This window comes from Sus scrofa, chromosome 12 (assembly GCF_054392235.1).
Source record: "Sus scrofa isolate SSC_HxYL_T2T_F1_AM1 chromosome 12, Sscrofa_HxYL_maternal_Yorkshire_Landrace_v2.0, whole genome shotgun sequence".
In the NCBI taxonomy this organism is placed as follows: Eukaryota; Metazoa; Chordata; class Mammalia; order Artiodactyla; family Suidae; genus Sus; species Sus scrofa.
In genome coordinates, this window is record NC_139394.1 from 65,979,644 (window position 1) to 66,007,135 (window position 27,492).

Consider the following 27,492-nt stretch of genomic DNA (forward strand, 5'->3'; position numbering starts at 1 on the left):
TTCACTGCTTAAATACCTTTATTATTTTTTAAAAATTATTTGGACATTGATAGCTCTGCAAAATATTTCTCCCAGCCCAAACCCTCAAAACCCTTTTCACACGTCCTCCCTGAAGAAACAAAAACCCATCCTTTTCGTCCACTCCAATCTAATTTTTAAAAACACAGAAGATTCAAAATCAAATATTATTTTTCTTTCGCAGAACTTGTTAGTAATTTTAAACCACAATGCACATCCTCAATGGCATTTCTTCTTAAAAATTAGCTTATCTGACTACTTTATGAGGAAAAAAAAATCAATTCAAGGCCTTAGAATATAAATTCCCTGTTTCTGAAAGCAAAAGACATTGAAGAGCCCCTCTGCTCCCTGGAGTCTGTGATGCCTCACACCACGGACGGATCCAGCAGCCAAGGGGCCGTCTGCCTCGCACAAGGCGTTGCTTGGTTGCTTTGGGACCGCAGCTGAGACGCTGTCAGGTGAGAAGGGGCGGGGGGGGGGGGGATGCCCGCGCAGGCGGGTGGCGAGGCTGGGGCTGCGGGTGGAAGCCTTCTGAGCAGAGGGGGAGCTGGGCCCTCAGGACGGGGTGGGGGAGGGCGGCCGGAAACCCGCCGTTTGCACCCGTTTCTAACGGGGAACGGGTCCAGGACAGAAGCAGCAGATGGGGACAGCCGCCAGACTCTCTGGAACCGGCACCGGGGGAGGGCAGGGCAGGCAGGGGCTGCTCTGTGAGCTGCTATGGGGACACGATGCCATCTCTTCGGCATCCTCAACAGACAGGGTGGCACGAAAACCAGTCCTCATCAGAGACGTGTCCCCCAAGGGCCAGCGTCCCTAGCTCAGTCCCCACGCGCAGCCTGGCCCACTGGGCGGCAGCGTGGCAGCCATGTGTGCAGACACCCTGCCCGCCGACTGCCCACTAGAGGGCCCAGCAAGCTCCAGGGTGACCTCACCCCCACCTGAGTCCTTCAAGGACCGGGTACAACGCAGGTGGCCATCCCTGAACTGAGGTGGCAGGAGGTCTCTGACCAGAGCCGGCCACTCTGCTGCCCTTCAGGGCTTTAAATCAGGAAAACATGTGACTCGCCTCTGGAGATGCACCAGATGCACATCCTTCCACGGAAGCCACCAGGCTACGTTCCCGGTCCCTAGGCCCTGGCCTTTCTGGTGGGCTGGCTGCAGCTCTGCAGGGGGCCTCAGGACCACACAGCCCAGGGGTCCCGACGCCCACCCACGCCATCCCCAATACCTCTCCTTTAAGGCTTCGCCTGACACGCACGCTCAGGACCCTACAGTACGGTCGTCGATCCAGGAAGTCACTTTTGAGAATCCGATCCCCTCCCCCCCGACCCAGGCGCAGGGCTGTGCCTTCTCCCTCGACCACGGACACAACCCACGGACACAACGCTCGCTTGTCTTGCTCCCTGGGTCATGACGCTGCCTCGCTGTTACAAGCTTCCCCTCTCGTGTTCCGAGCGAGTCTTGTAAACCCCACACAATGCCAATCCCCTGGGCCCTACCCGCACCTGCAGAGGTGGCTGATGCCACCTTAAGCTTTCTACACATTTAAATAAAACAAAACCACCTTGCACACACGCGCACACACACACTTTGGCACGAGAGCCTCGCGTTCTCCGGGGGTGCGCATGCGCGTGCTCCCGCCCTGCCCCTGCCGAGCTGATGGTTTAGGGGCGCCCCTCCTGCCGGATGGAGAAGGTCGCACGAAGCCCCGCTGTTTGCAGCAGAGGAGGAGGTACAAGCGCTAAACTGGCCCCAGAACGGTGCCCGTGTTTAGCGCTTTGATTTACACCGCGCTGCAAAACTTCTGTACCAGGACGACCAGTTGCGAACTGCTGGTTGATTAAATATACACTTACATATAGATATAAGTATAAAAATTACTAGGTCAACATTTGCTGTTTTCAATGTGAAAACGCTAAAATGTAATTCTGAATAATTGTGCATTTGTCACAGGGTCCTTGTTAAAGGGACCATAAAAATAATTTTGTAATAAAAAAACCTCTTTTCTTCTTTTTTTAAAGGTTAGTATTGCCCTCAAGTTCAAAAGTTTGGAGCAAACGTGCTGAGTAAGCAGGACTGGAAGCTGTTCCTGCCAGGGGTCGGGAAGCCTTAAACCCGGGGACCCCACGCAGGCCCGAGGAACCCGCCGGCCACCGCCCGCCTTGGCGTCAACATCACAGGGCTGGGCAGCGCCCCGACCCCACTGGCGACCCCCTACGCCCTGCGCAGCTCTTGGGGGGGCACATGCGCTGGGGCCCTGCCTTCTCTTGAGCTACCAGACTAAGGAACGGGGGGCAGGGGCCTGGGTGGGGGCCGCTGAGCACCAAGGCTGGGGGAGGAGGGAGGGCCGTCTCGGTGACAGAGAAGCAGCTACGCGGGGAGGAAAGTGCTCGGAAGGTCGCTTAAACACAGCCTAAGACCACACTGCCCGGCCAGGGACGGGCCGAGGCCGCGTCCGCCTGCCCGGCCGCCCGCTGCCCGGGTCTGTGGGTGCACAGTCACGCTTTCTGACGCCAGTCTGCTCGCGGGGAGACAGGACACACCTCCTGGCTCTGGCAGGTATACAATCTTGGTGGCGAAGTGCTTTTCTGCCAAAGGTCAGTTTACTCGGCTGCTGTCCCGCCGCTGTCACCGGAACTCGTAGATGGGCGCGCTGTGTTCGGGGACGTGCGTGAGGTTGAGCGACTGGTACCTGCGGGCAGAAGGGTAGACGCTTGGGCGAGCTCCCCGCCCGCGCTGCGCGCCCGCCTCGACCGAAACGCCAGCTCATCTCAGGCGTCAGGCCCCCGGCTCCTTGCTCGACCCCCAAACTGCACAGGGCCCTGCTCCCGTCTGCACGCGGCGACAGGCTGTCTCGGGAAACGGGGCAGGGGGACGAAGATGGAGCTCTGCCCTCCACACGCCCCGCTTCTCCCCGAAGCTGCGAGACCCTCGGAGCGCCCTGGCGCAGCCCTCCCCGGGATCCAGGGCGCTTGGAGGGATGACGACACAGCCCCTTCGCTTTCCTTCTGCCTCCCCGGACACAGGTGCTGGACCTCGGGGGCACCAGGGGCTCTCAGGGGTGTGTTCCCCCCGACAGGCGCACCAAGGAAGCAAGAAATTGGAGGAGACACAGGCCGGCCAGTCCCCAGACGGGGCGAGAACAGGGCCACCGGTGGGGTTGACAGAGGAGCGGAGGGAGGAGCAGCAGCGGGCACAGCAGCCCCCTCTTCCAGCCAAGAGGGCTGTGTGGCGGCTGCGGAAGCCACAGCCCCCAGGGCACCAGGCCGGGGGGAGGACGGGGAGACAAGAGGCGGATGGGGCCTCTGAGCGTCCCTGCTGGGAATGTAACAGGAGCAGCTACTGGGGCAGCAGGCGCTCACGATTTCAGCAGGGCCACCCATGGCCCCGCAGTTCCACCCCAGCCACGTGGCACAGAAAGCGGGGACGCAGACACTTCGCAGCCACGTCCACGGCAGCACATTCAAAGCAGCCCCAAGGGGGGACAAGCCCCACGTCCAGCCACTGAGGAATGGATAATAAGACGCGGCCGACCCACACAATGGCAGATTGCTCAGCCACAAAAGTGAAGTTGAGGGAGTTCCCGGGTGGCCAGTGGCGAGGACTTGGCACTCTTACCACTGCGGCCCGGGTTCAATCCCTGGTCTGGGACCTGAGACCCCACATCAAGCTGCCGCATGCCACGGCCAAAGTCAAAACATCAAAAAGAAGTGCCAAGGCCTGCGACTGGACTGGAACCTGCAGAGCGTGACGCGGAATGAGAAGGCAGACCCGGGGGCTGCCCGGGGCGGGGGCCCCGTGTGTGAAATGCCCTGAACGGGCACATCTATGCAGAGAGTAGGACTGTGGTGGCGGGGCTGGGAGGGGACCCGGAGCTGGGGTGACAGCCACGGGCACAGGTTTCCTCGCTGCTGGGGACACGCTCTGACACTGACCGGGGGGGCGGCTGCACCGCTGTTCACAGAGAAGCCCACTGGCCCGAACCCTGCACTTCAGGGAGCTGCGTGGTCTGCAAATTTCAGCTCAACAATCCTTAAAAGAGATCTGAAAAGTTGTAAAGGCTCATTTGAAAACGAAAAGCTGCTGGAACCCCAGTGCCTGCTGCTCTCACAGGGGTGGGGGCTGCACCGAGTCCACAGGCACTCGGCTGCCGAGCAGGAAGGGGGGTGAGTCGACCCCGGCGGCGTCACTCTGGAGCCACGCGAGCAGGAAACGGTTGCAAAGAGATAAAGCGCTTCTGCGTCGAGAGAGGACATCAGGTGTTTCACGACACGGTTCGCCCTGTGGGTATAACGGGCACAGCCAGGAGCCAGAAGAGTCCCCGAAAAGGTGGGAAAAAAACGCCAGCCCTTGTGGCGCACGGCCGTCACCCTGGGTGGCCATCACCCAGGGCAGGACGACAAGGCCCACGGGCTCGGTCACCAGACCGATGTCGGAGGGAATGTGAGCGAGAAAGTAAAAAGGCTGCTGACAGCAAAGGTCCCCGTCCAGAGCGGGACCTCCCGCTGCAGTTGCTGGTGGAACTTGGGAGAAACACACTCAAGACCCACGGAGTAACTGCGGCTGGAGGCACCGGGCGCTTGAAAGCACTGAGCTACCAGCCCCTTCACCTGCAACTTGGCGGGTTCACCTCCTGCTCCGCGCTGGGCCTGAGGGAGCCGCCCTGGGGATGCATCGGGGGGGGGGGGGGGGGGGGCTGCTCACCATTCCGAGCTCCGGTGGTAATAGTAGCCCTCTATGGAGGCCGCCGACTTCTGGAAGCAGATGTAGTAGAAGCCAGCAAAGGAAGCACCGCTGATGTCTTTGATCGTGTGGTCTGGGACCAGGAACTGCTCCTGCCGCGGGTGCGGGCGCAGGCTCAGTGCGGGTGGCCCTGGGCTCTGCCGTCCCAGCGTCCACCCGGCCTCGCTGCTCTGGATACACATCTTTTTTCTTTTTCTTTTTGCACAGACCCAGGCTAAGGGTCTAATTGGAGCTGCACCTGCCGGCCTACACCTTAACCCACTGAACGAGGCCAGGGATAGAAGCTACGTTCTCACGGACACGAGTCAGGATCTTAGCCTTCTGAGCCACAGCGGGAACTCTGCAGGCTCGCATCACCTCCTGTGGACAGTCTGGCCTGGCGGTTCGCTTCTGCTCCACCCCGGCACTGTCTCTAGGCTGCGGGTCACCTTCAGAGCCCAAGGTCCCTTCTGCAGCCCGTGCCTTGCAGAGCCAGCCCTTGGGGAGGTGGGGGGCGAGGTCAGGGCCCCAGAGGTTTAGGCAGCCCACACGGGAGTCACCCTGAGAAACCCCTGGAGACCACACGGCTCCCCTGCCTTTCCTCAGTCTCTGAGGTTACTTTTCAGGCGGGAGTGTCCTAGACACGGCCCCCCTCCTGTGGCCTGTTTAGCCGCCAGGCTTCCCACCAACACGCACGCTCCCCAGGGGATGGGGGGGGTCGGGGGGGGGTCCACAAAGGGATGGAAGATACCTGCCTCCCCCGCTCGGGCCCTGCGGCTCCGACCCAGGAAATGCCACACTGTCAGGCAGGGAGCCCCCAGGTGGACGCAGCAAGCCAGCCAGATGGAGCAACCCCACATTCGGTTCCCAGCCCCTTCTTTCCCCAGCTGGAGGCGGGAGTCCCGGCGCAGGGACCGTACCTTCCACCTCATGAAGACATAGTCCCCACTCTTCAGCTCTTCGTAATCAAAGTCGTCTGAATTAAATGACTTTGCATACTGATAAAAAGCCAGAAACTTGCCCTGAAAGCAGAAACAGAGCATGAGAGGGGCGTGGGAGAGCGAGGCCGTGTCCTGGCTGGTGCCGGGGCCTTTCTAGGGTGTGGCAGCTGGTGGCACAGGAGCACCGGGAAGGGAGCCTCCTGTCACCTCCGCCATCAGGGCCGTGGACCCCATGGCAGACGGCTGGACCACATGCCAAGGAGCGGAATGCCTTTGAAATGGAAAACGAAGCTGCGTGGAGGACAGGCCAGTTCTCACTGGGGCTGTGCCAGGGAGGAAGGAGAGCAAGGAGCCGGCTCGAGAGGGGAGCTGGACACTCCCGCACTGGCCACAGCACCGGGCTCCGTGGCCTTCCGGATGCTCCACCTCGTCCAGTCCCGCTGGTACAGAGACAAGACTGCCTTTTTTTTTTTTTTTTTTTTTACTTTTTTGCCCACCCCATGGCATATGGAGTTCCCAAGCCAGGGATCAGATCCGAGCCACTGAGACCTAAGCACAGCTTCGGCAACGCCAGATCCTTAACGCGCTGTGCGGGGCCAGGGTGGAAACCACGTCCCGGGCTCCCATGACGCCGCCCGTCCCGTCACACACGGCAGGAGCGCCGAGACACAGGCGACGTCCACCTCTCAGCGTCTTTCTGCTACAAGTCAAAACACGTAGCTTTTGGAGTTCCCTTGTGCCCTAGTGGTTGAGGATCTGGCATTGTCACTGCAGTGGCTTGGGTCACTGCCGTGGTGCAGGTTCAACCCCTGGCCTGGGAACTTCCACATGTTGTGGGTACAGCCAAAAAACAAACAAAAATGTAGCAGAGTTCCCACTGTGGCTCAGTGGGTTATGAACGTGACTAGTATCCATGGCAACGCGGGTTCGATCCCTGGCCCTGCTCAGTGGGTTAAGGATCTGGCATTTGCCAAGAGCTGTGGGGTAGGTAAATGACACAGCTTGGATCCTGCGTTGCTGTGGCTGTGGTACAGGCTGAGCCTGGGAACTTCCAAATGCTATCGGTGCGGCTCTAAAAAGCAACAAAACGAAACAAAAACAAAAACGTAGCTTTCAAAATGTTCTTCAAAGGTCAAGTTTAAATTCGGGTGAAACAGCTTTTGAGAGATGCTCCTTTCCTAACTCGACTAGAAAACACGAGTAAGAAAGCAGCTGACGCGCAGCGAGGCCAGCTCGGAGGGCCCCCAGGAGGAGCCCCGTGGGAGCCGGGCGGCCAGAACCTGGAGCAGCGTCAACAGGCAGGTGCCACCCAGGTGGCAGGGATGGAGGTGGGGGTGGCAGGAGGCAATACGTTTTTCCAGAATCTTCACCCTGAAACGGCATCTGGCTAGAGGTGAGCACACCGACTTCCTTGGTGTGAAACCCAAACTCCTCATCGCCACAGTCAACTAAGCCACAAGGAAGGCAAGGACAACTGGCTGGAAAATGGGTGAATTTCAAAGGCACAAGACTTGCGTGGCCCTGATGCAAAGGCTCCGGGAGGTAACCCGGAGTGGTCTTGATGAGCTCGCTTGGAGCGAGCCCCGGCCGCCCTGGGGCGCCCCGGTGCAGGGCACCGCGCCTCCATCCATCCCAGGCTGCCCCGCAGGTTCCCCCGCCAGGCGGATGGCTCCCCAGCAGCAGCGCAGGCGAGGGAGGAGCGGAGGCTGGGGCGGGGCACCAGGGCGGGGCAGGCGGAACTGGGGGGCGGGGGCGGCAGGGGCGGGGCTCACCCAGTGCTTGCGGTCGACGTCCTCGTCCGCGTCCCACTTGCGGGTTAAGAACGGATGTTTTCGGCTGATGATCTCCCCTTCAAAGAAGGTCGTGAGGGTTGGATACTCCTGCGGGAAAACCCAGATAGCAAAGCATGATGTACTTTCCCGAAGCGACACCAACCTCGAGGGACCTCCCTCCCCGCATTTTTAAAAGCGATCACACTGCTGAGCGACCGCCTGGACCAGAGTCTGGCCCGGCGACACCGACGGGCTTCTTGGACCCTGGGGAACTGCAGGAAGCAGACGCCCCTTCTTTGACGTCCTGGTTAGGCGTTGATGGCTCAGAGAAGAATCTGGACATGTCATTTCTTTTCTCTTCTTTTTATGGCCGAGGTTGTGGCACACGGATGTTCCCAGGCTGGGAGTTGCATTGGAGCTGCAGCTGCGGGCCTACACCACAGCCATGGCCACGCCGGATCCTTAACGACTGGGCAAGGCCAGGGATCAAACCCGCATCCTCACGGACACCGTGTTGGGTTCTTAACCCCGAGCTACAGCAAGAGCTCTGGACAAGGTGTTTCTGAATATTATGGACAAAGCAGAGCGTAACCTGATACGGAATCACAGCTCCATGAGCCTGGCCACTGTTTTTCAGCTGGCTCAGTGGTCTACACTGTGGCACAGGCTGCAACTGTGGCTAGGATCTGATTCCTGGCCTGGGAACTCCATATGCTGTTGCCCCCCCCCAAAAAAAATATACCCTACCAGGAGGCCCCTCAGTCACTGTCCCCTGGGACCAGAAGAGAGGCCCTGCTTTCTTCTTCACACCCTCCGTAAGCCCCTCTTGTTTGACCTCAAACACCTGCCCGTTTGAAATAAACTTCCCACGGCTCAGCCCCACCCCAGCCCGACCTGGTGGGGAGCTTGGGATCTCCGGGCTGTGTGGCCACGCTGGAGGGGCCGCTTCACTGCACACGCCGGGGCGGCCTGCCCTCCAGCAGGGAGCCCTCAAACACTGCCGCCTGGCCGTTCCCCTAGAGCACAAGCCTCACCCAACACTGGTGCTGAATTCCTCAAACAGATACACAGAGGGAAGAAATTAAAGAGGAGGTTTCCCAAGTGGAAACTTGATTTTAAAGGTAGAAACCAAACCACACTCACGGGCCTTAGGAAGGACCGCTGCGGAGAAAGCGCCAGGGGAGGTACCACCTGACCTGAGAGGTGAGCGTGCAGGCTACACGGTGAGTGAGCTTTGAACCTTCAGTGTTTTGAGATGTCCCCGTGCGAGAATAAACGATCAGGTGGTCCTATCACAGCACAAAGGACGTGCTTAGGTTCACGTCACAAGTTCTCCTAATGAAGTCAGACTTTGCACTGACTTCCCTCTGGGATGTTTTAGGCAATCAGTCTGTCGGGGGGACTCCAAGGCCCCCCAAACTCTGAGAATTAATGAACGAGAGTTAACATGCAGGGAAGCTACCAAGAAGACAGCCCCGGACCCGGGCAGACCCTGACCTTCAAGTCCTGATGGGACCAGGATGGGGGGGGGCGTGGCCAGCGCCAACAGGTGCAGCCGCCCCCCCCCCCCCGCTGGCCCCACGCCCCCTCCCCTCCAGGCTCACCACAAACTGGCTGGAAGCGGGTCCAGGTCTGCATGAGGACCCGCCTTCCGCTGGCCGCTGAGTGGGAGAGCGCCACGGAGCACTCAGGGAGCTTACACGCCCGTGACCACCCGTGCCCCCCCACCCCGTTCTGAGCAAAACCAGTGCAGCCACAGGAGCCCCAAGACTGCGCAGCGAGAGTTCAGTGGGCCCAGGGGGCTTCCAGGGACAACCCTCTCCTTCCCGGCAGCCGCTCGGAGATGATACCCACTCTTCACAATTCTGGGATTTTTTTTTTTTTTTTTTTTTTTTTTTTTTGCTTTTTAGGGCCACACCTCTGGCATATGGAGTTTCCCAGGCCAAGGGTGGAATCAGAGCTACAGCTGCCGGCCTGCGCCACAGTCACAGCCACGGCAGATCCGAGCCGCATCTGTGACCTACACCACAGCTCACGGCAATCCGGATCCTTAACCCACTGAGCGAGGCCAGGAATTGAAGCTGCAGATGCATGGTTCCCAGTCGGATGCGTTTCCGCTGAGCCACACTGGGAACGCCCACAATTCTGGGATTTAATTTCCAGAAGGCACGCAAACTTCAGAAACTGAGTTGTTCGCGAATGGGAGGCAGACAAGGGGCAGGTCTCTCCAGAGTGACAGTCCTTCTCCCCGTGTCCACACGCACGGGAGAGCCCCGCTAAGACCGAGACCCTTCGTTACATTAAAGCAAGGCACTTGTTTGCTATTTTAACTCTAAATGAAACAGAACAAAAATGGTTAACTGTGTTTGAGAGCAGGTGTTAAAACCATTCAAAGAACCATCCCCCTTTCCTGCGGCTCCTGAGTATCCACTGCGACCACGTGTCAGATGTGCAACATTCGAAAACCGCATTCACGCTGCTGCGCCCAACGCCGTGACTCGGCCGAAGGCCACGAATGACACCTTTTCAACGGGTGAGCCGCATGTGCTGCGAGCTGCATCTCGGGAGAGGTACCAAGAACAGCTGTCAGAAAAGACGCCTTCAGACCGTGAGGCTTGGGCAGGACGGGGCCTCAGGAAACCCCGCTTCCTCTAACCGAAGGTGGCCCGGCCGCGGGCGGGGAGGGCCGGCCCCCTTGCCCGACAGGTCTGCGGCAAGTCCTCGCCGTGTGGGGACTTGAAGGTCGCCTCACCCCTTCCAGGCAGCTTCCCACGACCACTGGGAACCGGTGACAAGAGCCCATGTTTTGCTGGTTTCCCTCTGAAGTTTTACAGTTTACATTCTGCCCTCAATTAATGCATACGTCTGGCTGCAGCGGGCTGAGCATATTCTGCTGACTCAGACTTCTGGTTTCCTTTGTTTAAATTTTTAAAACACGCTGTTGGAGTATGTTGAGTCGCGTGAGCTGCAGGTGCACAGCTAAACACCGCGTATGTTCTGCCGCCACAAATCTACGGCGGGAGGCCTTGCTCCGTGTCAGTTTCTACCCCGACCCGACGGGATGTTTCTAGGCAGGGGAAGAGACACCTGTCGTCGCAACAGCAAACTGGAGATTCTGACTTCAGGTGGAGACGTGGGGGACCAGGTGGGACGGAGGGGGCAGAAGGCAGCGTCTCCAGGCCGAGGACCACAGGCCGTGCTCAGCCTCCACCGGCCGGCCGCCACCGAGCGCTCCCCGTGCGGGAGGCAGAGCGGGCGGCTCCCTCATTTCACGGATGAGGACACCGAAACGAGGAGGCAGCAGGTCGCGGGGGCCCCTCCTGCGTCCTCGCAGCCGGAGGAGAAAGGACGGCCCCTCTGGCCTCCAAGCTCCGCGGGGGTCCCGAGGTCTGGCAAGGTGGGGGTGGGGACGCCTACGTCTTCACAGCGGCTCCTCCGCTCGGAGGGGCTGCCAGGACCTGGGCTTCCGTAGGCTGGACGCTCGGCTCAGAAATGCAAATCGGAGTCCCCTTCGTGGCTCAGGGGTTAACGAACCCGACTAGGATCCATGAGGCCGCAGGTTCAATCCCTGGCCTCGCTCAATGGGTTAATGATCCGGCGTTGCTGTGAGCTGTGGTGGAAGCTGGCAGCTACAGCTCCCACTGCACCCCTAGCCTGGGAACCTCCCTATGCCCCAGGCGTGGCCCTGAAAATACAAAAGACGAAAAAAAAGAAAACAAGAAACGCAACCCCCCATGAGGGCGGGGGCCGCGTTCTCTCCGCATTTCTTTTCCACCAAAAGCATTAGAGTAAAATCAGTAGCGATGGACACGTGTGACTTACTCGGAAACCGGAAAGAGGTGTGAACCTGTCCTCTTTCCAAGAGGACACGAGGCAGCCGCACGCCCTGCACCCCCCGCGAGCACCATGCTCGGACACAGCCTGGCGCCAGCGGTCGAGGAGCAGAGCTGCTGGCCCTCCGCCCCCGAGGCCCTGACCACCCCACACCCGGGACAGGACAGCTTACCTCGGTGAGGCCCTTGATCTTCAGATACCCGCAGAGGTACGAGTTCCCCGTGTCCACGTGCTGGAAAGAAAGGACATGCAGCCGCGTGACCGAGGAGGGTCCACGGGGGGGGGGGGGCTTGTGGCCCAAGACCTTCGAAACCCCCACCCCACCACCCCACCCCCTGTGAGCCCATCCAGGGAAGAATGAGACCCCAGGCCCCTCCAACTCCTTCGGGCTGGACATCCGGGGAGCTGGTGCCTTTCAGGACCGCGAGCCCTGGCCTCAGCTGGCACCGCGTCCACACGGCAAGTCTCCTCCCCTGGACTCACACCAAGACCAAGCGTGCTCCTCCTGATCCAACGGGCAGAACACTCGGGGAAGGAAGACTTGGGTGGGAGACGCTCTGTGTGAACCAAGCGCCCCCGTCACACGTAGACATGTCCCTCGAGCCTCAGATCAAACAACGAGGGTGACAGACACGGGAGACGTGGAGTCAGCGGTCACCCGTGACTGGCGGCTGAGACACTGCCGGATGCCCACCCAACGACCACGGTGGCAGGGCCAGATCCTGCTGGGCAAGATGCCCTGCCCCGATGGGTCCGGGCAAACAGGTGCCCCGATCCCTCGCAGGTCAGGGTTGTAGGCGCCAGAGAAGTTCTGGCCAATGGGACGTGTGCATAAGCCTCTGGGGGCTTCCGGCAAAGAGTGGGCGCCTTCTTGGCCGCCCCGCAGCCAGGCCAGCGGGCCTCTGGCGATGAGGACGAGGCACAGTCGGGAAAACACCAAGGATGGCAGCACAGACGGAAGGAATGAACCTCCTGGAAGCGAGTCGCCTCCGACTCTCGTGGCCCAAGACAAGCCCCCTTGGTCTTCAAGCTCCTGTGAGCCAGTGGTTCATCTTTGAGCCATTGATACATTTGGTCACTGCCGGCTGCCCGCACACTAACTAGCACGCCTCCGCCAAACGCACACGATCCACCCTAAACAGCTAGACACTCAGATGTCCTGACACCTAGGTTCACTCACGAACCCCGGGAAGCAAAGGAGGACGCATTCAGCGGCCCTGCAGCAGGCCAGGCGTCAAAAGACACCGGGCCAGTCCCAGGGGCCGCCCGAGCTCAACCGGCCAGACGAGCTCAGCACCAAAGCAAGGGGGCTGCAAGGAAGCCAAAGGGGTGCCCCGGCCTTGCTGGGGACCAGAGCTCCGTGGGAAAAATCACCAAAGCCTGCGAAAGGCCTCACCTGCGGACCCGGGCATCGGGTGGCATCTAGTGGCTGATCCGACCTTACAGGGGTCGGCAAGGAACTTGCTAAGGACACCCAGCTCTGAGGCCCTGAGACTCACGCACACACCCGTCCTTGCATGCGGTACCGTCTGGGGCTCACGGCTGCGGGAAAGGGTATCGGGTGGCCGGGACACTTGCTAATAGGATTAGACCCTGAACTGTAAATCGACTAAGATTTTGCACGGATTATCACACGCTCAAGATCGGAATTGCAGTCTGGCCCCCATCCAGCCGAGACTCCGCTTCTGCCCCAGCTGCTCTGGGTGCCGGCTGGTGAAGTCCACACAGCGCAGCAGAGAGCTTCGCCCACGGGCGCCCACGTCCCCATGAGGAAGAGGACAGGGCGGCGCTCAGCAGGGAGGCCTCCAGCAGCCGCCCCGCTGGCTCTTCCTTCCACAGGGGCCTGGATGGCAGAGGAGAGTCAGAGCAGACCCAGGAACCAAAAAACAGGCCCGCTCAGCATCTCGGAGGCTTGGGGAACTCTCTAAACTGCAATTTCAGAAACAGAGAAAGCGCCCTTCAAACACATGAAAAGGGTCTGACAGCCTTGGGTGTCAGGGAACCTCAAACCAAAACCACACCGAGGCACCGACTCACAGCCACCCCGACGGCCACAGTCAGAAGGCGGGGCGATAAGAAGCACCGAGGGGCCGTGGAGAAGGTGGGACCGGGGCGTCATGCTGGGGACACAAAATCGGAACCACCAAGGGCCCTGGAACCTCCCCCAGGGAGACGTCCGGAGGAGGAGGAGGAGGAGGAAGAGCTACATCCGCAGGGAAACCTGAACCTGAACGTGAACGTGAACAGCAGCAAGCGCGTAACGCCCCCGAGCAAAGCCAAACGCCCGTCTCCCGATGCACGACAGGCAAGAGGCCCCGCGTGCCACCGGGCGGTGGCGGGAAGGGCGGGCGCCGACTCTGGCTATGCTGAGGGGGAACAGAGACACTGCCCTGCCGCCGCCCAGGGAAGGGGCTCCGGAAAAGCTCACATTTTCCGGCTCCGTTTCTGGGAAAAGTCCACAGCGAGCAAACCTTGGGGAAGAAAACCAGAGGCGGCTGAGGGGCGGAGGGTGTGACAGCTCAAGGTTCTTCTGGGACAATGAAAATGTTCTAGAATCAGCTTGCAGCGATGGTTACCCAACTTTGCGCCTCTACTGAAAACTACTGAATTGTTACCTTAAATGGATGAATCGGATGATACGTGAATTCTATGTCCAGAAAACACAGAAGGAAAGCAGGAAAGAGGTTGCGTTACAAGAGGCAGAAGGCGTCTGAGGAGACGGAGTCCCAGAACCCGGTCCTGGCTGGAAAACCAGATGACGGGGCAATTCACAGGCCACCTGCTGTCTCCATGGGACAAACCGCTCTCCGATCCAGACGCAGGGCGGTGCTCCCGGCCTCCCTGCCACCCCACCGGCAGGCAGCTTGCTCAGCACGGCCTCCGGCCACCGGCAGGTTCTCCACTCTGGCTGCCCCGAGGCCTGCTGGTTGGGCACCAACTCGAGGTTCACAAGGAAGTTGGCACCTGACGGGTATTCAGAAACAATGCCCTCGTGACAGGAGAGGAGCTGCCGAGGTAACCAAAGCCAGCTTTTCTTTGACACCTGGCTCCCCGACCAGGGGCCCCCGACCACGGCACAAACCATCAGAGCCAAAGATGCGTTCAGATTCATGATCTTTCCAGACCTGCTCCACGCCAGGGGGTCTCACCTCCGGAATCTTACGGTTAATTGCAAAGAGTACAAAGCTGTACCTTCCTATCACATTCTCACTTGAGGCAGAAGAGAGTGGAGATGACCACTCTAGGCGGGTCCCAAAGACTGAAATAACGGAGCCCAACGCGTGCACAACTACAACAAACATCGTGGCTTATCTCAGACGTGCCGGTTTATAGACCAGAGAGACGATGAACGTGGCGGCAGGGTTTTCCCCATCACAAGGAGTTACTTATTCCCACAACGCAGCAAGAGAACAGAGGCTGAGGAATACTCCGGGAGCAACAACAACAAAAAGGTCCCTTTGCTGTGAGTCCTACTGGCTCCAAAGAGAGGCCGTCTTAAGATTCAAATTTATCAGAGGGCAAAGGACAAGGGGAAGGAAAAGACACATCCTGCGTTCTGTGCTCACTCATGGGAGCAGAAGGCAGCAGCCAGGACTCGAAGCTGCTGGAGGGACTTTCAAGGGGACAGACTTCAGGGGGCTTTTGGAGGCAGCCTAGGGGGTGGGGTATCAGGCTAAAGACAAAGGGGCAGAGGCAGAGGGTAGGTGGGTCCTGGTGCAGGCCAGGGTGGCTGAAGAGAAGGAACAATTTTCTAGGAAAAGAGATAAAAAGAAGCTTTAACCACTGCTATCAAGTGTGCTCCCATTTGCAGGAGAGGGGTGCGGTGCAGGAAAGGGCCAGGACCAGTGAAGCTGCAGTTCCAAAGCCACTGGGGGCCGGCAGCAGGTGCTCTGCGATCCAGGTCACATGGGGGAGGGGGTGGACACCCTCTCCCTGCAGGTCAGAATTTCCGCTTGGCCTCCAACTGGAAGGATCCGGGGATCCAGGTCAACATGGGGAAGGAAACAGCGTATGAGAAATAACGCTGGGTGAGTAACGTTTCCCAGTACTTGGGTATCAGAGACCTGGAGGAGGTCCTGGCTGTGTAGATAAAAGCCAAGAAGACAGAAAGCAGGTCTGCTGGAACCAGGAAGGAGGAGAACACAGATACCGGACGGGGAGGTCTGGGCAGACAGGCCAGAGAGACTGGGAGTGGACTGGAAGTGGCCAGGGAACCGGGGAAGGGACTCTGAGAAGCCTGGGCAGGAGGCCTGGCCAGGAAGAGGCTCCCAGGCCAGCTCCCAACAGACTCAGAGGGCCCGGCCTGAGGGGTGGGGCAGGAACCAGGGTGGGCTGGGGGGGGGGGGGGTCTCGGGCTCAGGGGACGACGGAGGGAGGCGGCTGACTAAGCTCTGACAAGGAGGAAATCCCAGCAGGAGGAGGCGGGCCCCAGGGCCTGAGGCTTCCCGGGGGGACGAGGAAAGCGTGGCGAGGAGGCACGCCTCGGGTCTGGGAGGGTCCCGAATCAGGGGAAGCCACTGGAGAGCTCGACAGGGTCGGAGAGGGGCTGGAGGAAGAGCTGGTCCTGGGGCGACAGGCCACAGGGAAGAAGGGCCGGGTCTGAGGTGGCCGATTGCCGGCTTGGGCCCGGTGGGGCTCCGGGCAGGCCGGGGCGGGGGAGGCCGACCGAAGGCCTGTCGGCGGCCGCGGGCTCGAGGCGGCGGCGGCGAGGCCCGGCCCGTGGGCGCCGCGAGAGGCCCGGCCCCGGCACTCACCTGCAGCACCACCTCCACGTCGTACGAGTTCCCCTTGCTCTTCTGGTGGCCGCGGAACTTGGAGCCGCTGTAGAGCAGACTAGTAGCCACGCCGGGCTGCTGGGTGTTGATGGGCGGCGGCGGGATGAGCGAGGCGGCCGAAGCGGCCGAGGCACCGGCCGGCGGGGGACACTCGGTGCGGACCGGCATCGCGGGGTCCCCCGGAGCCAGGGTTGGGGGAGGGGGAGGAACCGCCGCCGCCGCCGCGCGGGAGCCGAGGAGGGCGGCCGGGGGCAGGCCAGCGCGCGCGTGGGGCGGGAGGGGTCCACCTGCCCGCCGCCTGCGGACCGAGCGCTCCGGCCGCCACCGGGACCCCGGGACCTGCGAGCGGGGCCTCCGGGTCCTGAGCGAGCCCCCTCCCCGCCTGCGCTCGCACACACACCCCTTCCGATTGGCTTGGGCGCGCCGTGGGGCGGGAGCAGGCTGGCACTGCGCTTCCGCCCATTGGCGGGCGGAGACAGCACGTGGCAGGCGCCGAGGCTCTCTGGGACTTGTAGTCTTCTTCCGGAGGTGCGGTGCGGGGGCGGGGCCGAGGCGTTTGTGATGCTGATTGGCTGCGGCGTGCGGGGGAGCGCGGCGACGGCGCGCCGCGAGTGTCGTGCACAACATGGCGGCGCCCAGGGATGCTGAGGACGCCGGCGGCCGGTGAGAAGCTGCGTGTGTCCCGAGTGCGCGGCGAGGTCGCTACGTCCCGTGTGTCCTGCCCTCAGATCTTGCGCGGTCGTCCTCCCAGGTCCCCGCGCGATGTGGAGGACCTGCCTCCGGCTGCGGGACGGGGGACGCCGCCTCCTGAACCGGCCCCGGGGTGGCCTCATCGCCTCCGAGGGGCGGGGGCCCAGTCCCCCGACCCCCGCCCGGGCGTACGCGCCCCCGGCAGGTGAGGGAGGCCAGGTCCGAGCCGGGCTGAGGGGTGGGCAGTGCAGGGCGGTGTGGCAGAGCAGGGTCATAGGTCGGGGGGAAAGTCCCCCGCCCCAAGGGCAGGGACCGCCCCAGGGCACACGCGCGTCGCGGCTGGAGACAGTCGTTTGCTTTTGCACTGCGGCTTTCGTCCCTTCTCTTAGGGAAGCAGATGTCATTCCTGTTCTCCGACAGGGGATATTAGGATTCTCGGTCAGGATCGCGCCAAGGTCACAGAGCAGACTCTCTGAGAGGTTTGTGAGGCAAGGGCCGGGTCTGCCGGGCTTTCTGTGTCCCTGCGACCCTGGCACTGAAGGAGCCCAGAGCCCAGGCTTTCAGTCGTCCATCCCGGCCACTTTGTCCGCAGATGTCTGGCCCTTCCTCCTACTGCCCTCCCACAACCCCTGCTATCTCTACTAGGGAGTTGACACTCCGTGCCTTCTTCCTACACTTGCGACTCTGAAGCTTAAAAGGTAGTGGCTCTTTCATTGCTTCTGGGGAGAGGGTTTTAGGGTAAGAGCAGAGGTGATTTCCTTTAGCCTTTGTTGTAAAGCTGGTTTAGTGGTGCTGATTTCTCTTAGCTTTTGCTTATCTGTAGAGCTTTTGATTTCTCCTTCAAACCTGAATGAAAGCCTTGCTGGGTAAAGTAATCTTGGTTGGAGGTTTTTTCCTTTCATCACTTTAAGTATATCGTGCCACTCCCTTCTGGCCTGCAGAGTTTCTGCTGAAAAATCTGTTAATAACCTTATCGGGGTTCCCTTATATGTTATTTGTTTCTTTTCCTTAGCTGCTTTCATTATTTTCTCTTTGGCTTTAATTTTAGTCAGTTTGAGGAGTACATGTCTTGGGGTGTTCCTCCTTGGGTTTATTTTATATGGTACTCCTTGTGCTTCCTGGATTTGAGGGAGTGGTTCCTTTCCCATGTTAGGAAAGTTTTCGGCTATTATATCTTCAAATATTTTTTCTGTTCCTTTCTCTTTTCCTTCTGGCAACCCTATAATATGGATGTTGGTGTGTTTAACATTGTCCCAGAGTTCTCTTAGACTGTCTTCATTTCTTTTCGATATTTTTTCTCTTTTCTGTTCCACATCAGTGATTTCCACTAGTCTGCCCTCCATCTCGTTTATTTGTTCTTCTGCCTCCTGCATTCTGCTGTTGGTTGCTTCTAATGAATCTTTGATCTCAGTTATTGTATTTTGCATGTGTGCTTGCTTAAGTTTTAAATCTTGTACTTTTTGCTCAATGTTTGCTGTAAATTATCAGTCTTTCCCTTCAGTTTATTTCCAATGTCTTGCATCATATTCAGCATCATCAGTCTAAAGAATTTTTCCTAGAGGCTGATAATCTCCAGATCCTTTAGCTGTTTTTCTGGAGTTTTTTCTTTCTCTCTTATCTGAATTATAATTCTCTGCCTTTTCATTTTTATAGGTTTTTGGTGTGGTGTCTTTTTTTGCTGTAGCCTCTCTTACTTCTGATGTCTGCCCCCCCCCCCTTGTGGCTGAAGTTGGTACAGGGGCTTGCCTTGCACTTCCTGAGGGGAGGGACTGGTGCCTGCCCACTGGTAGGTGGGGCCGATTCTTTTCACTTTGGTGGGTGGGGCTTTGCCTCTGGGCAAGATTAGAGGTGGCTGTGTGCCTGGGGGGTCTTTATGGTTGGGGCTGTGATCCCACCTGGATTATTGTTTGGCCTGGGGCTGATGGGTGAGGCCAGATTTTCCCCAAGTGGCCACATCTAGAGGAACAAATGCCGTTGAATATTCTGGAGACCTTTGCCTGCAATGTCCTTCCCCCACCATGAACCACAGTCACCCCCTGTTTTCCCAGGAGATCCTCCAAGAACTGCAGCCAGGTCCCATCCAGATTCCTATGGAGCCTTTGCATTGCCCTGGGACCCAGTACACATGAAAGCCTGTGTGCGCCTTTCAAGAATGGGGTCTCCGTTTCCCCCGGTCCTATGCACAAGCCCCACTGGCCTTCAAGGCCAGATGCTCCAGGGGCTCTTTCTCCCAGTGCCAGATCCCCAGGCGTGGGGAACTGACGCGGGGGTCAGAACTCACCCCCATAGGTGAGTCTCTGTGATAGTTACTTTCCAGTCTGTGGAGCTTCCCACCCGGGAGGGATGGGGTTGCTTATATGACGTAATCGCCCCTCCTGCCCCGCGACGTGGCCTCTTCTTTGTCTTCTGGAGGAGGGTATCTTTTTGAGAGGTTCCAGTTCGTTTGGTTGAAGGTTGTTCAGCATTTGGCTGTCATTTTGTTTTCATGAGAGAAGGGGCGCTCCAGTCCTTCCCCGGGAGCCACTCCCTGGAGTGAGAGACACATTCTTCTTCCCTTGGCTTAGTGTTTCTGTGCTGAGGGCAGGAGGCACCGAGGCCTTCAGGAGAGAGGCGGCCTCCACCTAGAGGGTGTTCACTGTCAAGTGCGGAAGGTCGTAACATCCTGCTGGGACCAGAGCCTCTCCGGGCCTTTGAAGAGGAGTGTACAGAGAACACCTGCTCCCTTCTCGTGGTGTTGAGGGTCCAGAAAGGGTCTCGGGTGAGGGGAGATCAAGCTCAGTCTTGACAGATGGGCAGGGGTTCAGCAGGGAGGAGGAGGGCGAGTGCTGGGCACCTAGAACCCGCCCAGAGGTGACAGCGGGGCACGAGGGGCCTTGCTGTGACACTCTCTCCCGTGGGAGGTCTGGAACTCCACCGGCATCGCGGCAGAAGCACACGTCGGGCCCTGATGCTGGCTGAGCCAGGCCCTGTGTGGCCTGAGCCCAAGGCTTTATCTACTCGGGACCTCATTTCCCTCTGAGAGGGACGGCTAGGCTGCCTCTGAAAGTCCCATAACAAGCCCCTCTCAACCACATCTGCGTTTATGTTCATAAGGTGACTTCCGGCAAGCCCCCAGGATGGGGGCCGCTCGCCAGGGGAAGCAACCCAGGATTAGAGGGTTGGAACGCTCGGCCTCACCCCCGACCTCTGGGGGAGGCGAGGGCCTGGAGTGCATTCCAGCCACAGAGGATTTCATCAGTGGTGCCTGTGTGAAGGAGCCGCCCTGAAACCCCCAGGTCACGGAGGAGTCGGTAGAGCGACAAGGTTAGCGAACACCTGCAGCGGCGGGGAGGGGGGCGCGGGAACTGCACTCGCTTTCTGCCAAACCTTGCCCCACGCGGCTGCCCCGTTCGACTCTTCCTGAGTTGTATCCGTTGTGGTAAAGGGGACATCTCGGAAGTCAGCTGTCACCTGAGCTCCGCCAGCTGCTCTTGTGGGAAATGTCTCGTGGGCCGAGGTCTTGTCCTGTGGGACCGATTGCCGTCTCTAGGTGGTCGGTGGCAGGACCCGGGTGATTGTAGGACCCCCAGCTGGTGTCGCGGAGTTGACGGGTGGGAACACCCACACGCATTTGGAGCATGGTGTCTGCGAGAGCCTGCGAAGGAAGACAAGAGTGTCGTTTAGCCTCCAGCCTCCCGGGGAGGCAGCCCACGAGCAAGGGGACAGATCCAGGACCTACCTGGAGTTGGCGCAGGCAGAGAGCCCACCTGATTGGTTGGTGCTACGCGCAGTGGTGGTGCCCTGGCCTGCCCCATCCCTTTCTACTGCAGACGTGCTGGCTTAGGCTCTTGGAAGCACCTGGCCGGGGGTAGGTAGTCAGCTGGGGAAGAAAACAAGGATGGTGAGAAAGGGGAGTGCGGGGAGGGAGGCTGGGGCGCTGGCCCGTGAGCTCTGAGGGCTTCCCTGGTCCAGGGGTCTGTCTGTGAGTCGGAGGAGGGAAGTTTAAATGCAAGTGGTGCCTCCTCCACAAAGACTTGAAGAGGCAAGCGGATTGAACTTGCCTTCGTAGGAAGGCCTGTGCCGTCGAAGCTTGTCGGGAGGCGAGGGGTTTGGGAGAGGGTCCCTGGGGTGTCGGAGATGTGGCAGGGACCCCCATGTGGCGGTCCTTCCTGTACCAGCTGCTTAGAGAGGAGCTCTTGGCAGAGAATGACACCCGGTGACATCAAGGCTGCGAGTCCCCTCTCTTTACGGGGTGTCTGGAGCTGGTTTAGCTTCTCAGTCTCTGCCTGCCCTGCATGTGTTGGGCTGAAAGAGACGCCCTAGATAAGGAGTTCAGCCTGCCACCTGTTTTTGTAAATAAAGTTTTATTGGAACCCAGCCCTGTTCATTCGTTGAGAGGCGCCTAGGGCTGCTCTTTCGCTGGGCTGCAGAGGTGGCAGGTCGCAACCGAGACTGGATGGCCTGCCAAGCCTAAAAGACCTTTTTTTTCTTTTTCTTTTTTTGTGGCTGCACCCACGACATAGGGAAGTTTCAGGAGAGAGATCGAATCCGAGTCACAGCTGCAATCTGCACCACAGCTACCACATGCCAGGCCCTTAACCCGCTGCATCCCCACGGGAGCTCCCAAGCCTAACATACTTCATCTGGCTCTTTGTAGACCAAGCTTGCCAACCCCTGCTCTGGATGCTGGAGCAATTGGAAGCAGGTGTGTTTAGTCATTGAGCCCATTCGTGTTCATTGCTGTGGTAGATACATTTGGCCTGAAGAATTTTTAAAAACTTTATTGAGAGGTGATTCACCTACCGCTCACTCATTTAAAGAATACAAATCAGAGTTCCTGGTGGCCTAGTGGGTTAAGGATGCAGCATGGTGACTGCTATGGCGCAGGTTCAATCCCTGACCTGGGAACTTCCGCATGCCATGGGCACAGCCAAAAAAAGCGTACAAGTCAGTGGTTTTTAGTGAACCCCCAGAGTTGTGCAGCCATCAAGTCTGGAACATTCTTATAACCTCAGAGAATCCTGTACCCTTCAGCCCTCACCTTCCGAGTAGCCCCTCTGTCCCTCCAGCCCTCCGCAACTGCTGCTATACTTTCTGTCTCTAGATGCCCCAAGTTGGCATGTTTCAGAGAGATGGAACGTGATCTTTTTCGGACTGGCTTTTTGTCATTTAGCCTGTTTTCAAGGCTTATCTCAGTGCCAGTGTATTTTTCATGGCTGAATAGTATTCCATTGTGTGGCCTGTCCAGGTCTTACTTGTCCATTCACCCGTTGGTGAACGCCTGGGTGGTTTCCTTCTGTGGCTGTCGGGGATGCCGCTGTAAACCAAGTAGATTTTCACCTGGGCCCACGTTTTCATCTCTCACAGGGATTTATCTAAGTGGAGATTTGCTGGATCAAATGCTAAGTACTTGAGGAACTGCCACACCGCTTTCCAGCGTGGCTGCACCACTTTGCATCTCCACCAGCAACGTATGAAGGTCCCAGCTTCTCTGCGGCCTCCCCAACACCTGCCTGTCTTTTTGGTAGTAGCTACCCAGTGCATGGCGAGTGGTGTCTCCGGGATTTGAGTTGCATTTCACAGATAATGATTTCAGACAACTTGGATGTGCTTTTTGGACATTTGGACATTTTCCTTGGAGAAATGTGTATTCCCGTCCTTGGGCCATCTCTTACTTGGGTTATTTGCCTTTTGATTGTTGTGTTGCAAGCGCTCTTTACATAGTCAGCCTGAAACCTCTTGCCGCTTGGGAACAGCTGGTCAGAGCGTCCGCCTGAGCGGAGGGTACAGGGTCAGCATTTGACTGTGAAGCCCAAGGCCCGCCAGGTGGCACTGTTTAAAAAGAGACGGCGGCCGGGCAGCTCCGAGAAGGCCCTTCCTCTGTCCCTGGTGCACTGTGGGCGCTGCAGTGCTGAGCCTTGGCGTCTTTCCAAAGCCAAGGCCAGCCCGGAAATTGAGGCCGGTAGAAAGATGGCTCACTGGCCCATGAAGCCTGGGATGGGGGGGCGGTGGCAGTGACAGGAGACCGACTGGATTGAGGCAGGCTCACAGGAAAGGGGCCTGGTGGAGGCTCGTTTCCAGCTCACACTCTTCCCAGCAGCGGGGTTTAATGTTCTTTGTTTACGTGTTGCCAGCTTTGAAATTGAGTGCTTTTGGAGTTCCTGTCGTGGCTCTGTGGTTAACGAACCCAACCAGGATCCATGGGTTGCAGGTTCCATTCCTGGCCTCGCTCAGTGGGTTAAGGATCCAGCGTTGCCGTGAGCTGTGGCGGAGGTCGCCGGCGAGGCTCGGATCTGGCGTGGCTGTGGCTGTGGCTGTGGTGTAGCCAGCGGCTGCAGCTCCGATTCCACCCTGAGCCTGGGGACTGACACGTGCCGCGGGTGCAGCCCTAAAGAAACCCCCCCAAATGCGGTGCTTTTTCACAGACTCGTTTCTTCGTGTCGTCTAAACAGTCCTTAAAAGAGTCACTTAAAAGGCAGTGGGGGTGTTTTCGGCGTCGGAACAGATGTTCTGTGACGGGAGCGGTTCGTAGTCCCAAGGGACCTGTTCACCTGTTCCATGTGACCCTGCAAAAGACTGGCTGCCTCTTTCGTCCTCCAGGACAGGCCTCCGGTGCCGTCAACAGCCTGCGTTCGCTGAGGAATGGGTGCCTCGCAGGCTCCTGGTCCCATTGTCTTGTGTGACCCTTTGACATTGATGGGGGGGGACCCTGCCGACTGCATTCCCAGGTCTTGCTCTCTTGTGGCCTCTGTGAGCCCCTCGCCCGGCTCCCTCCGCCCTCGCTGGGGGCCTCGGGCTCCTTCTCCCCCTCTGTGGGTCTCTAAGGTGGGAGAGAATCACTGTTCCGATTCCAAACAAAGGTGTTAAGTTTGCGGGAAGAACCCCGCATCTGCTCGGTGGCCAGGTCAGATCCCCTTCCTGTTTTTTTTCCTTCCCTTTTGCTTCCGGCCGCGCCCGCACCATATGGAAGTTCCCAGGCCAAGGCTCGAACCTGTGCCGCAGTTGCACCCCACACCGTTGCTGCAGCAACGCCGGATTCTTAACCTGCTGTGCCACAAGGGAACTTCCAGAACTAATGAAATTTTATCTTAAGCTTGACCTTTTTTTTTTTTTCCAATTGTTAAGAGACAATAAAAAGGCGTTAGAAACCAGTGAATCTTCTCTTTCCCCATCACATGCTCCATCGTTTCCGAAAATACCTTCGGGCAGGGACGGTAAAGGTTTTTAGTATCCGGTGGACGTGCGAGAGAACAAGCGACCGCACGAGGGAATGAGTGGCCGAGGCAGCGGGTGTGCGTTCATCCCAGTTGGTGGAGGCTGGGCTGTGGTTGGTAGCTTCCAGAATGTGGCCTGTGCGTGATTGGTTGAAAGGACCTGCGTAGTTCTGCACGAGGCGCTCTTGGCTTTAAATCCCTCCAGGTAGGAGAGGGGGGCATGGTTCCATTTTCATATATGATTTTATGCTATTTTTTATGCCCCAGTGACTTTTCTTCGGTTTATAGGTGTTCAGTGACCATCACAACCCAATGAGGGCGTTTCCCTCCCAAACCCCCAGCCCATCCCCCACCCCCAACCTGTCTCCGTTGGAAACCCGAGGTTTTTCAAAGTCTCTGAGTCAGTATCTGTTCTGCAGAGAAGTTCACGGTGTCCTTTTTTATTTTGTTTATTTGTTTGTTTATTTTTGTCTTTTGGGGGCCGCAAATGGCGGTTCCCAGGCTAGGGGTCTAATCGGAGCTGCCGCTGCCGGCCTCCACCACAGCCACAGCCGCACCAGATCCCAGCCGCGTCTGCAACCCACACCACAGCTCACGGCAGCACCGGATCCTTTACCCCCTGAGCGAGGCCAGGGATCGAACCCGCAGCCTCATGGTTCCTAGTCAGATTCGTTTCCACTGCGCTGCGACGGGAGCGCCATCATTCTGTCCTTTCTCAGATCCCGCGTGTAGGTGATGACATTTGATGTTGGCGTCTCCCTGTCTGGCCGACTTCGTTTAGCTGGGTGATTTCTCGGTCCGTTCATGTTGCTGCGGATGCCCCTTCCTGCTTTCCTCTTAATGGCTGAGTGACACTCCACTGTGTGCACCTGCCACCTCCTCTGGATCCACTCCTCAGTCGAAGGGCATTTAGGTTGTTTCCAGGCCTTGGCTATTGCAGATGGTGCTGCAGGGAACGTTGGAGTACGTGCGTCTTTTCAAGTCGTGGTTCTCTCTGGATAGATGCCCGAGAGTGGGATTGCTGGATCAAATGGTAAATAAATGATTTTATTCAAGTTACTTTCGGAAGAAAACACAGGACACGGATCTTCCCCTTCTAAAAGGACGTGAGGGAAGTTCCCGTTGCTCCCCAGGCCAGCTGGTTCATTCGGTAACTAGTTGGCTGGAGGAATGGAAAACGCTCCTGGGAGTCCTCCTTACTGCCTCTGCACACACGTGTGAACATGCACGCACACGCACGCTCACACTGGCTTTCCACAAGAGCCTGATAGGCAGCAGCCTCCTGCCTGAAGCGTCTCCTGCTGCACGGCGTTCAGGCGCCACCTGCAGATTCGAGCATCTTGCGCTGGGGTCGGGGAAGGAGGCAAAGCCGGGGCGGGCGCGCCTGTGGGGACAGGCAGTCTGCAGCTTCGTGCTGCCGTGTGTGGCACTGTCCCCGGGCTTGGGGGCCAGTGCGGCCACCCCCTCCGCTGCTTCACGCACAGGCCGTCGATGCTGCGTGGAGCTGGGCGGGCCGTGGCGGGATGTGGGAAGCGGGGTACCAGCCGCTCCTGGCGCTCCCCGCGCCGTCTCCACAATGTTTTAAGTTGCCTTTTTGAAAACTCTTTCCCACAGAGAGAAAGCGGTTTTATCAGAATGTCAGCATCACACAAGGGGAAGGTGAGTGCCCGCAATGGTCACGGCCGCGTTTCTCACCCTGTGAATGGGTGGGGGCACTTTTCACGTCCAGCCAGCTCCTGGCTGAGCTTGTCCCTGGCGCTTCTGGCAGGGGCGGCCCCTCAGCTCCACAGAGTAGCCCCTGAGAGGCTTTCGTCTCATCTTTCAAGGTGGCTTTGAGATCAACCTGGACCACAGGAAGCTGAAGACGCCCCAGGCCAAGCTCTTCACCGTCCCCAGCGAGGCCCTGGCTGTCGCGGTGGCCACGGAGTGGGACTCCCAGCAGGACACCATCAAGCCCTACACCATGCACCTGGTAACAACAGGCCCCCGGCCCGTCCCCGAGCACGCAAAGGCCGGCCCGGCCTTGGCTGCGCTGGCCTGGGGGAGGCGGGGACCCGCCCAAGGTGCCAGCCCTGTCCACCGCCGGCGGCTCCCTGAGGGGCAGCTGAACTCTTGAGGCCGGGCTCAGTCTCCTGGGCAAGTCGCTGCCCCTTCCCAGCCCGTGGTCCCCACCCCTACCTGCTGGGCGGTGGTCAGGAGGGGACGAGACGGCGCGTAGACGGCCCGTGGTCCCCGGTGTGGACCAGCACGTGGACCCAGCCGGGCTGCCTCTGCCTCCCCCCGGCCCTGCCAGTGCTGAGCGCCCGGCTCGGAGCAGCCCATCGGGAGAAGAGTCCCGCACCGGGTGTGGCCGCTCGTGCCCGGCTGGTCCACCGCGGGTCAGGCTGATTCTAGCTTCCACATCCTCTGCTGAGCCCGGCCTCCCGGGGCCTCGGGCACGGCTCTGAGGTGGTTAGAGGTGCGGTACTTGCTGGAACGCGGTACCTGCCAGAAGGCACCTGCAGAGCCTGGTAGCAGAGAGCCTGAGTCCGTGGGGACCTCGTCCATCCCGCGGCTGGGTGTCCGGGGCCCCGGGGCCCAGCGCCAGGCGCGGAGCCCAGGCGGGCGGGCGGGCAGGCTGGGCAGCCCTCAGGCGCGGCCTTCCGCCCTGGCCGCGGTGCTGAGGGCCCTCTGCCTCCGATTCAGACCACGCTGTGCAACACCTCCCTGGACAACCCGACCCAGCGAGACAAGGGCCAGCTGATCCGGGCGGCACTCAAGTTCCTGGACACCGACACCGTCTGGTAAGGGGCGTGTGGGCAGCTTCCCGGGGCCCTTCACCCGGGACCTTCTCAGTGGAGGAAGAGGCAGGCCCTTCACCGCCTGGACACGGAGGAGCCCGGCAGCAGCCCCTGGCCCGGGGGCGCATGTGGCTCCTGCAGGCTTGAGGACCTGGGGGGTCCTTGCCCAGTGGGGCCTCTGACCCTGGCGGCCTCCTCGTCACTTGTCAGCCGGAGCAGGTGGGCTGAGCCGGCCTCCTCCACGTCTGCTGCTCCCCTCACGCTGTGGCCTTTAGCCAGCTGGTCAGTGGTGTTGACAGCGAGCGGAGGACTTAGCCGAGCAGCTCCGGGTGCCACCTGAACGCCTGGGGGTCCCGAATTACCTCCCAGGTGGCTCCTGAAAGCCACACTGGGCAGGGCAGAGGTCCTCCTGGAGAGGCTGCCGGCCCTCAGTGACTTGGGAAAGCTGGCTCCATTTGTGCTGGGGACCTTTTTTTTTTTTTTTTAAGGGCCACACCCTCGGCATACGGAAGTTTCCAGGCTAGGGGTTCAATCAGAGCTGTAGCTGCCGGCCTATGCCACAGCCTTAGCCATGCTAGATCCAAGCCTTGTCTGCGACCCACACCACAGCTCATGGCAGTGCTGGATCCTTAACCCATTGAGCGAGGCCAGGGATCGAACCCGCAATCTCATGGTTCCTAGTTGGATTTGTTTCCGCTGTGCCACGACGGGAACTCTGTGTACTAGGGACCTTTTGATTACAGGGAACGGAACCCTCCCAGCCTCAC

The 27,492-nt window shown here is 59.2% G+C and overlaps 2 protein-coding genes across 15 annotated transcripts in view; one reads left to right on the top strand and one right to left on the bottom strand.

Moving 5' to 3' along the window:
* GID4 (GID complex subunit 4 homolog) lies at positions 1 to 16,423 on the bottom strand. Its single transcript, XM_021068018.2, has 6 exons — positions 16,042 to 16,423; positions 11,460 to 11,519; positions 7,454 to 7,561; positions 5,661 to 5,762; positions 4,723 to 4,853; positions 1 to 2,710 (listed from the first exon to the last, which is right to left on the bottom strand). Exons 1-6 carry the CDS (start codon positions 16,228 to 16,230, stop codon positions 2,647 to 2,649), a joined length of 654 nt encoding a protein of 217 aa, XP_020923677.2. The 5' UTR covers positions 16,231 to 16,423; the 3' UTR covers positions 1 to 2,646.
* Positions 15,230 to 27,492, top strand: part of ATPAF2 (ATP synthase mitochondrial F1 complex assembly factor 2) — a 23,843-nt gene continuing 11,580 nt past the window's right edge. For 6 of the 14 annotated variants that reach the window (XR_014822017.1, XR_014822018.1, XR_014822023.1 and 3 more), the window contains exons 1-4: positions 16,676 to 16,957; positions 25,560 to 25,604; positions 25,772 to 25,917; positions 26,631 to 26,728. Coding sequence is in view for 4 of the 14 variants with exons in the window: in XM_021068019.2 (XP_020923678.1) it covers positions 16,825 to 16,957; positions 25,560 to 25,604; positions 25,772 to 25,917; positions 26,631 to 26,728 (422 nt within the window). In the remaining 10 variants the exon portion in view is untranslated. Of the gene's footprint in view, positions 15,316 to 16,675; positions 16,958 to 18,405; positions 18,539 to 18,800; positions 20,056 to 22,098; positions 25,605 to 25,771; positions 25,918 to 26,630; positions 26,729 to 27,492 lie in introns of those variants that run through there. The other 8 variants (XR_014822021.1, XR_014822025.1, XR_014822024.1 and 5 more) reach the window with 4 other exon arrangements.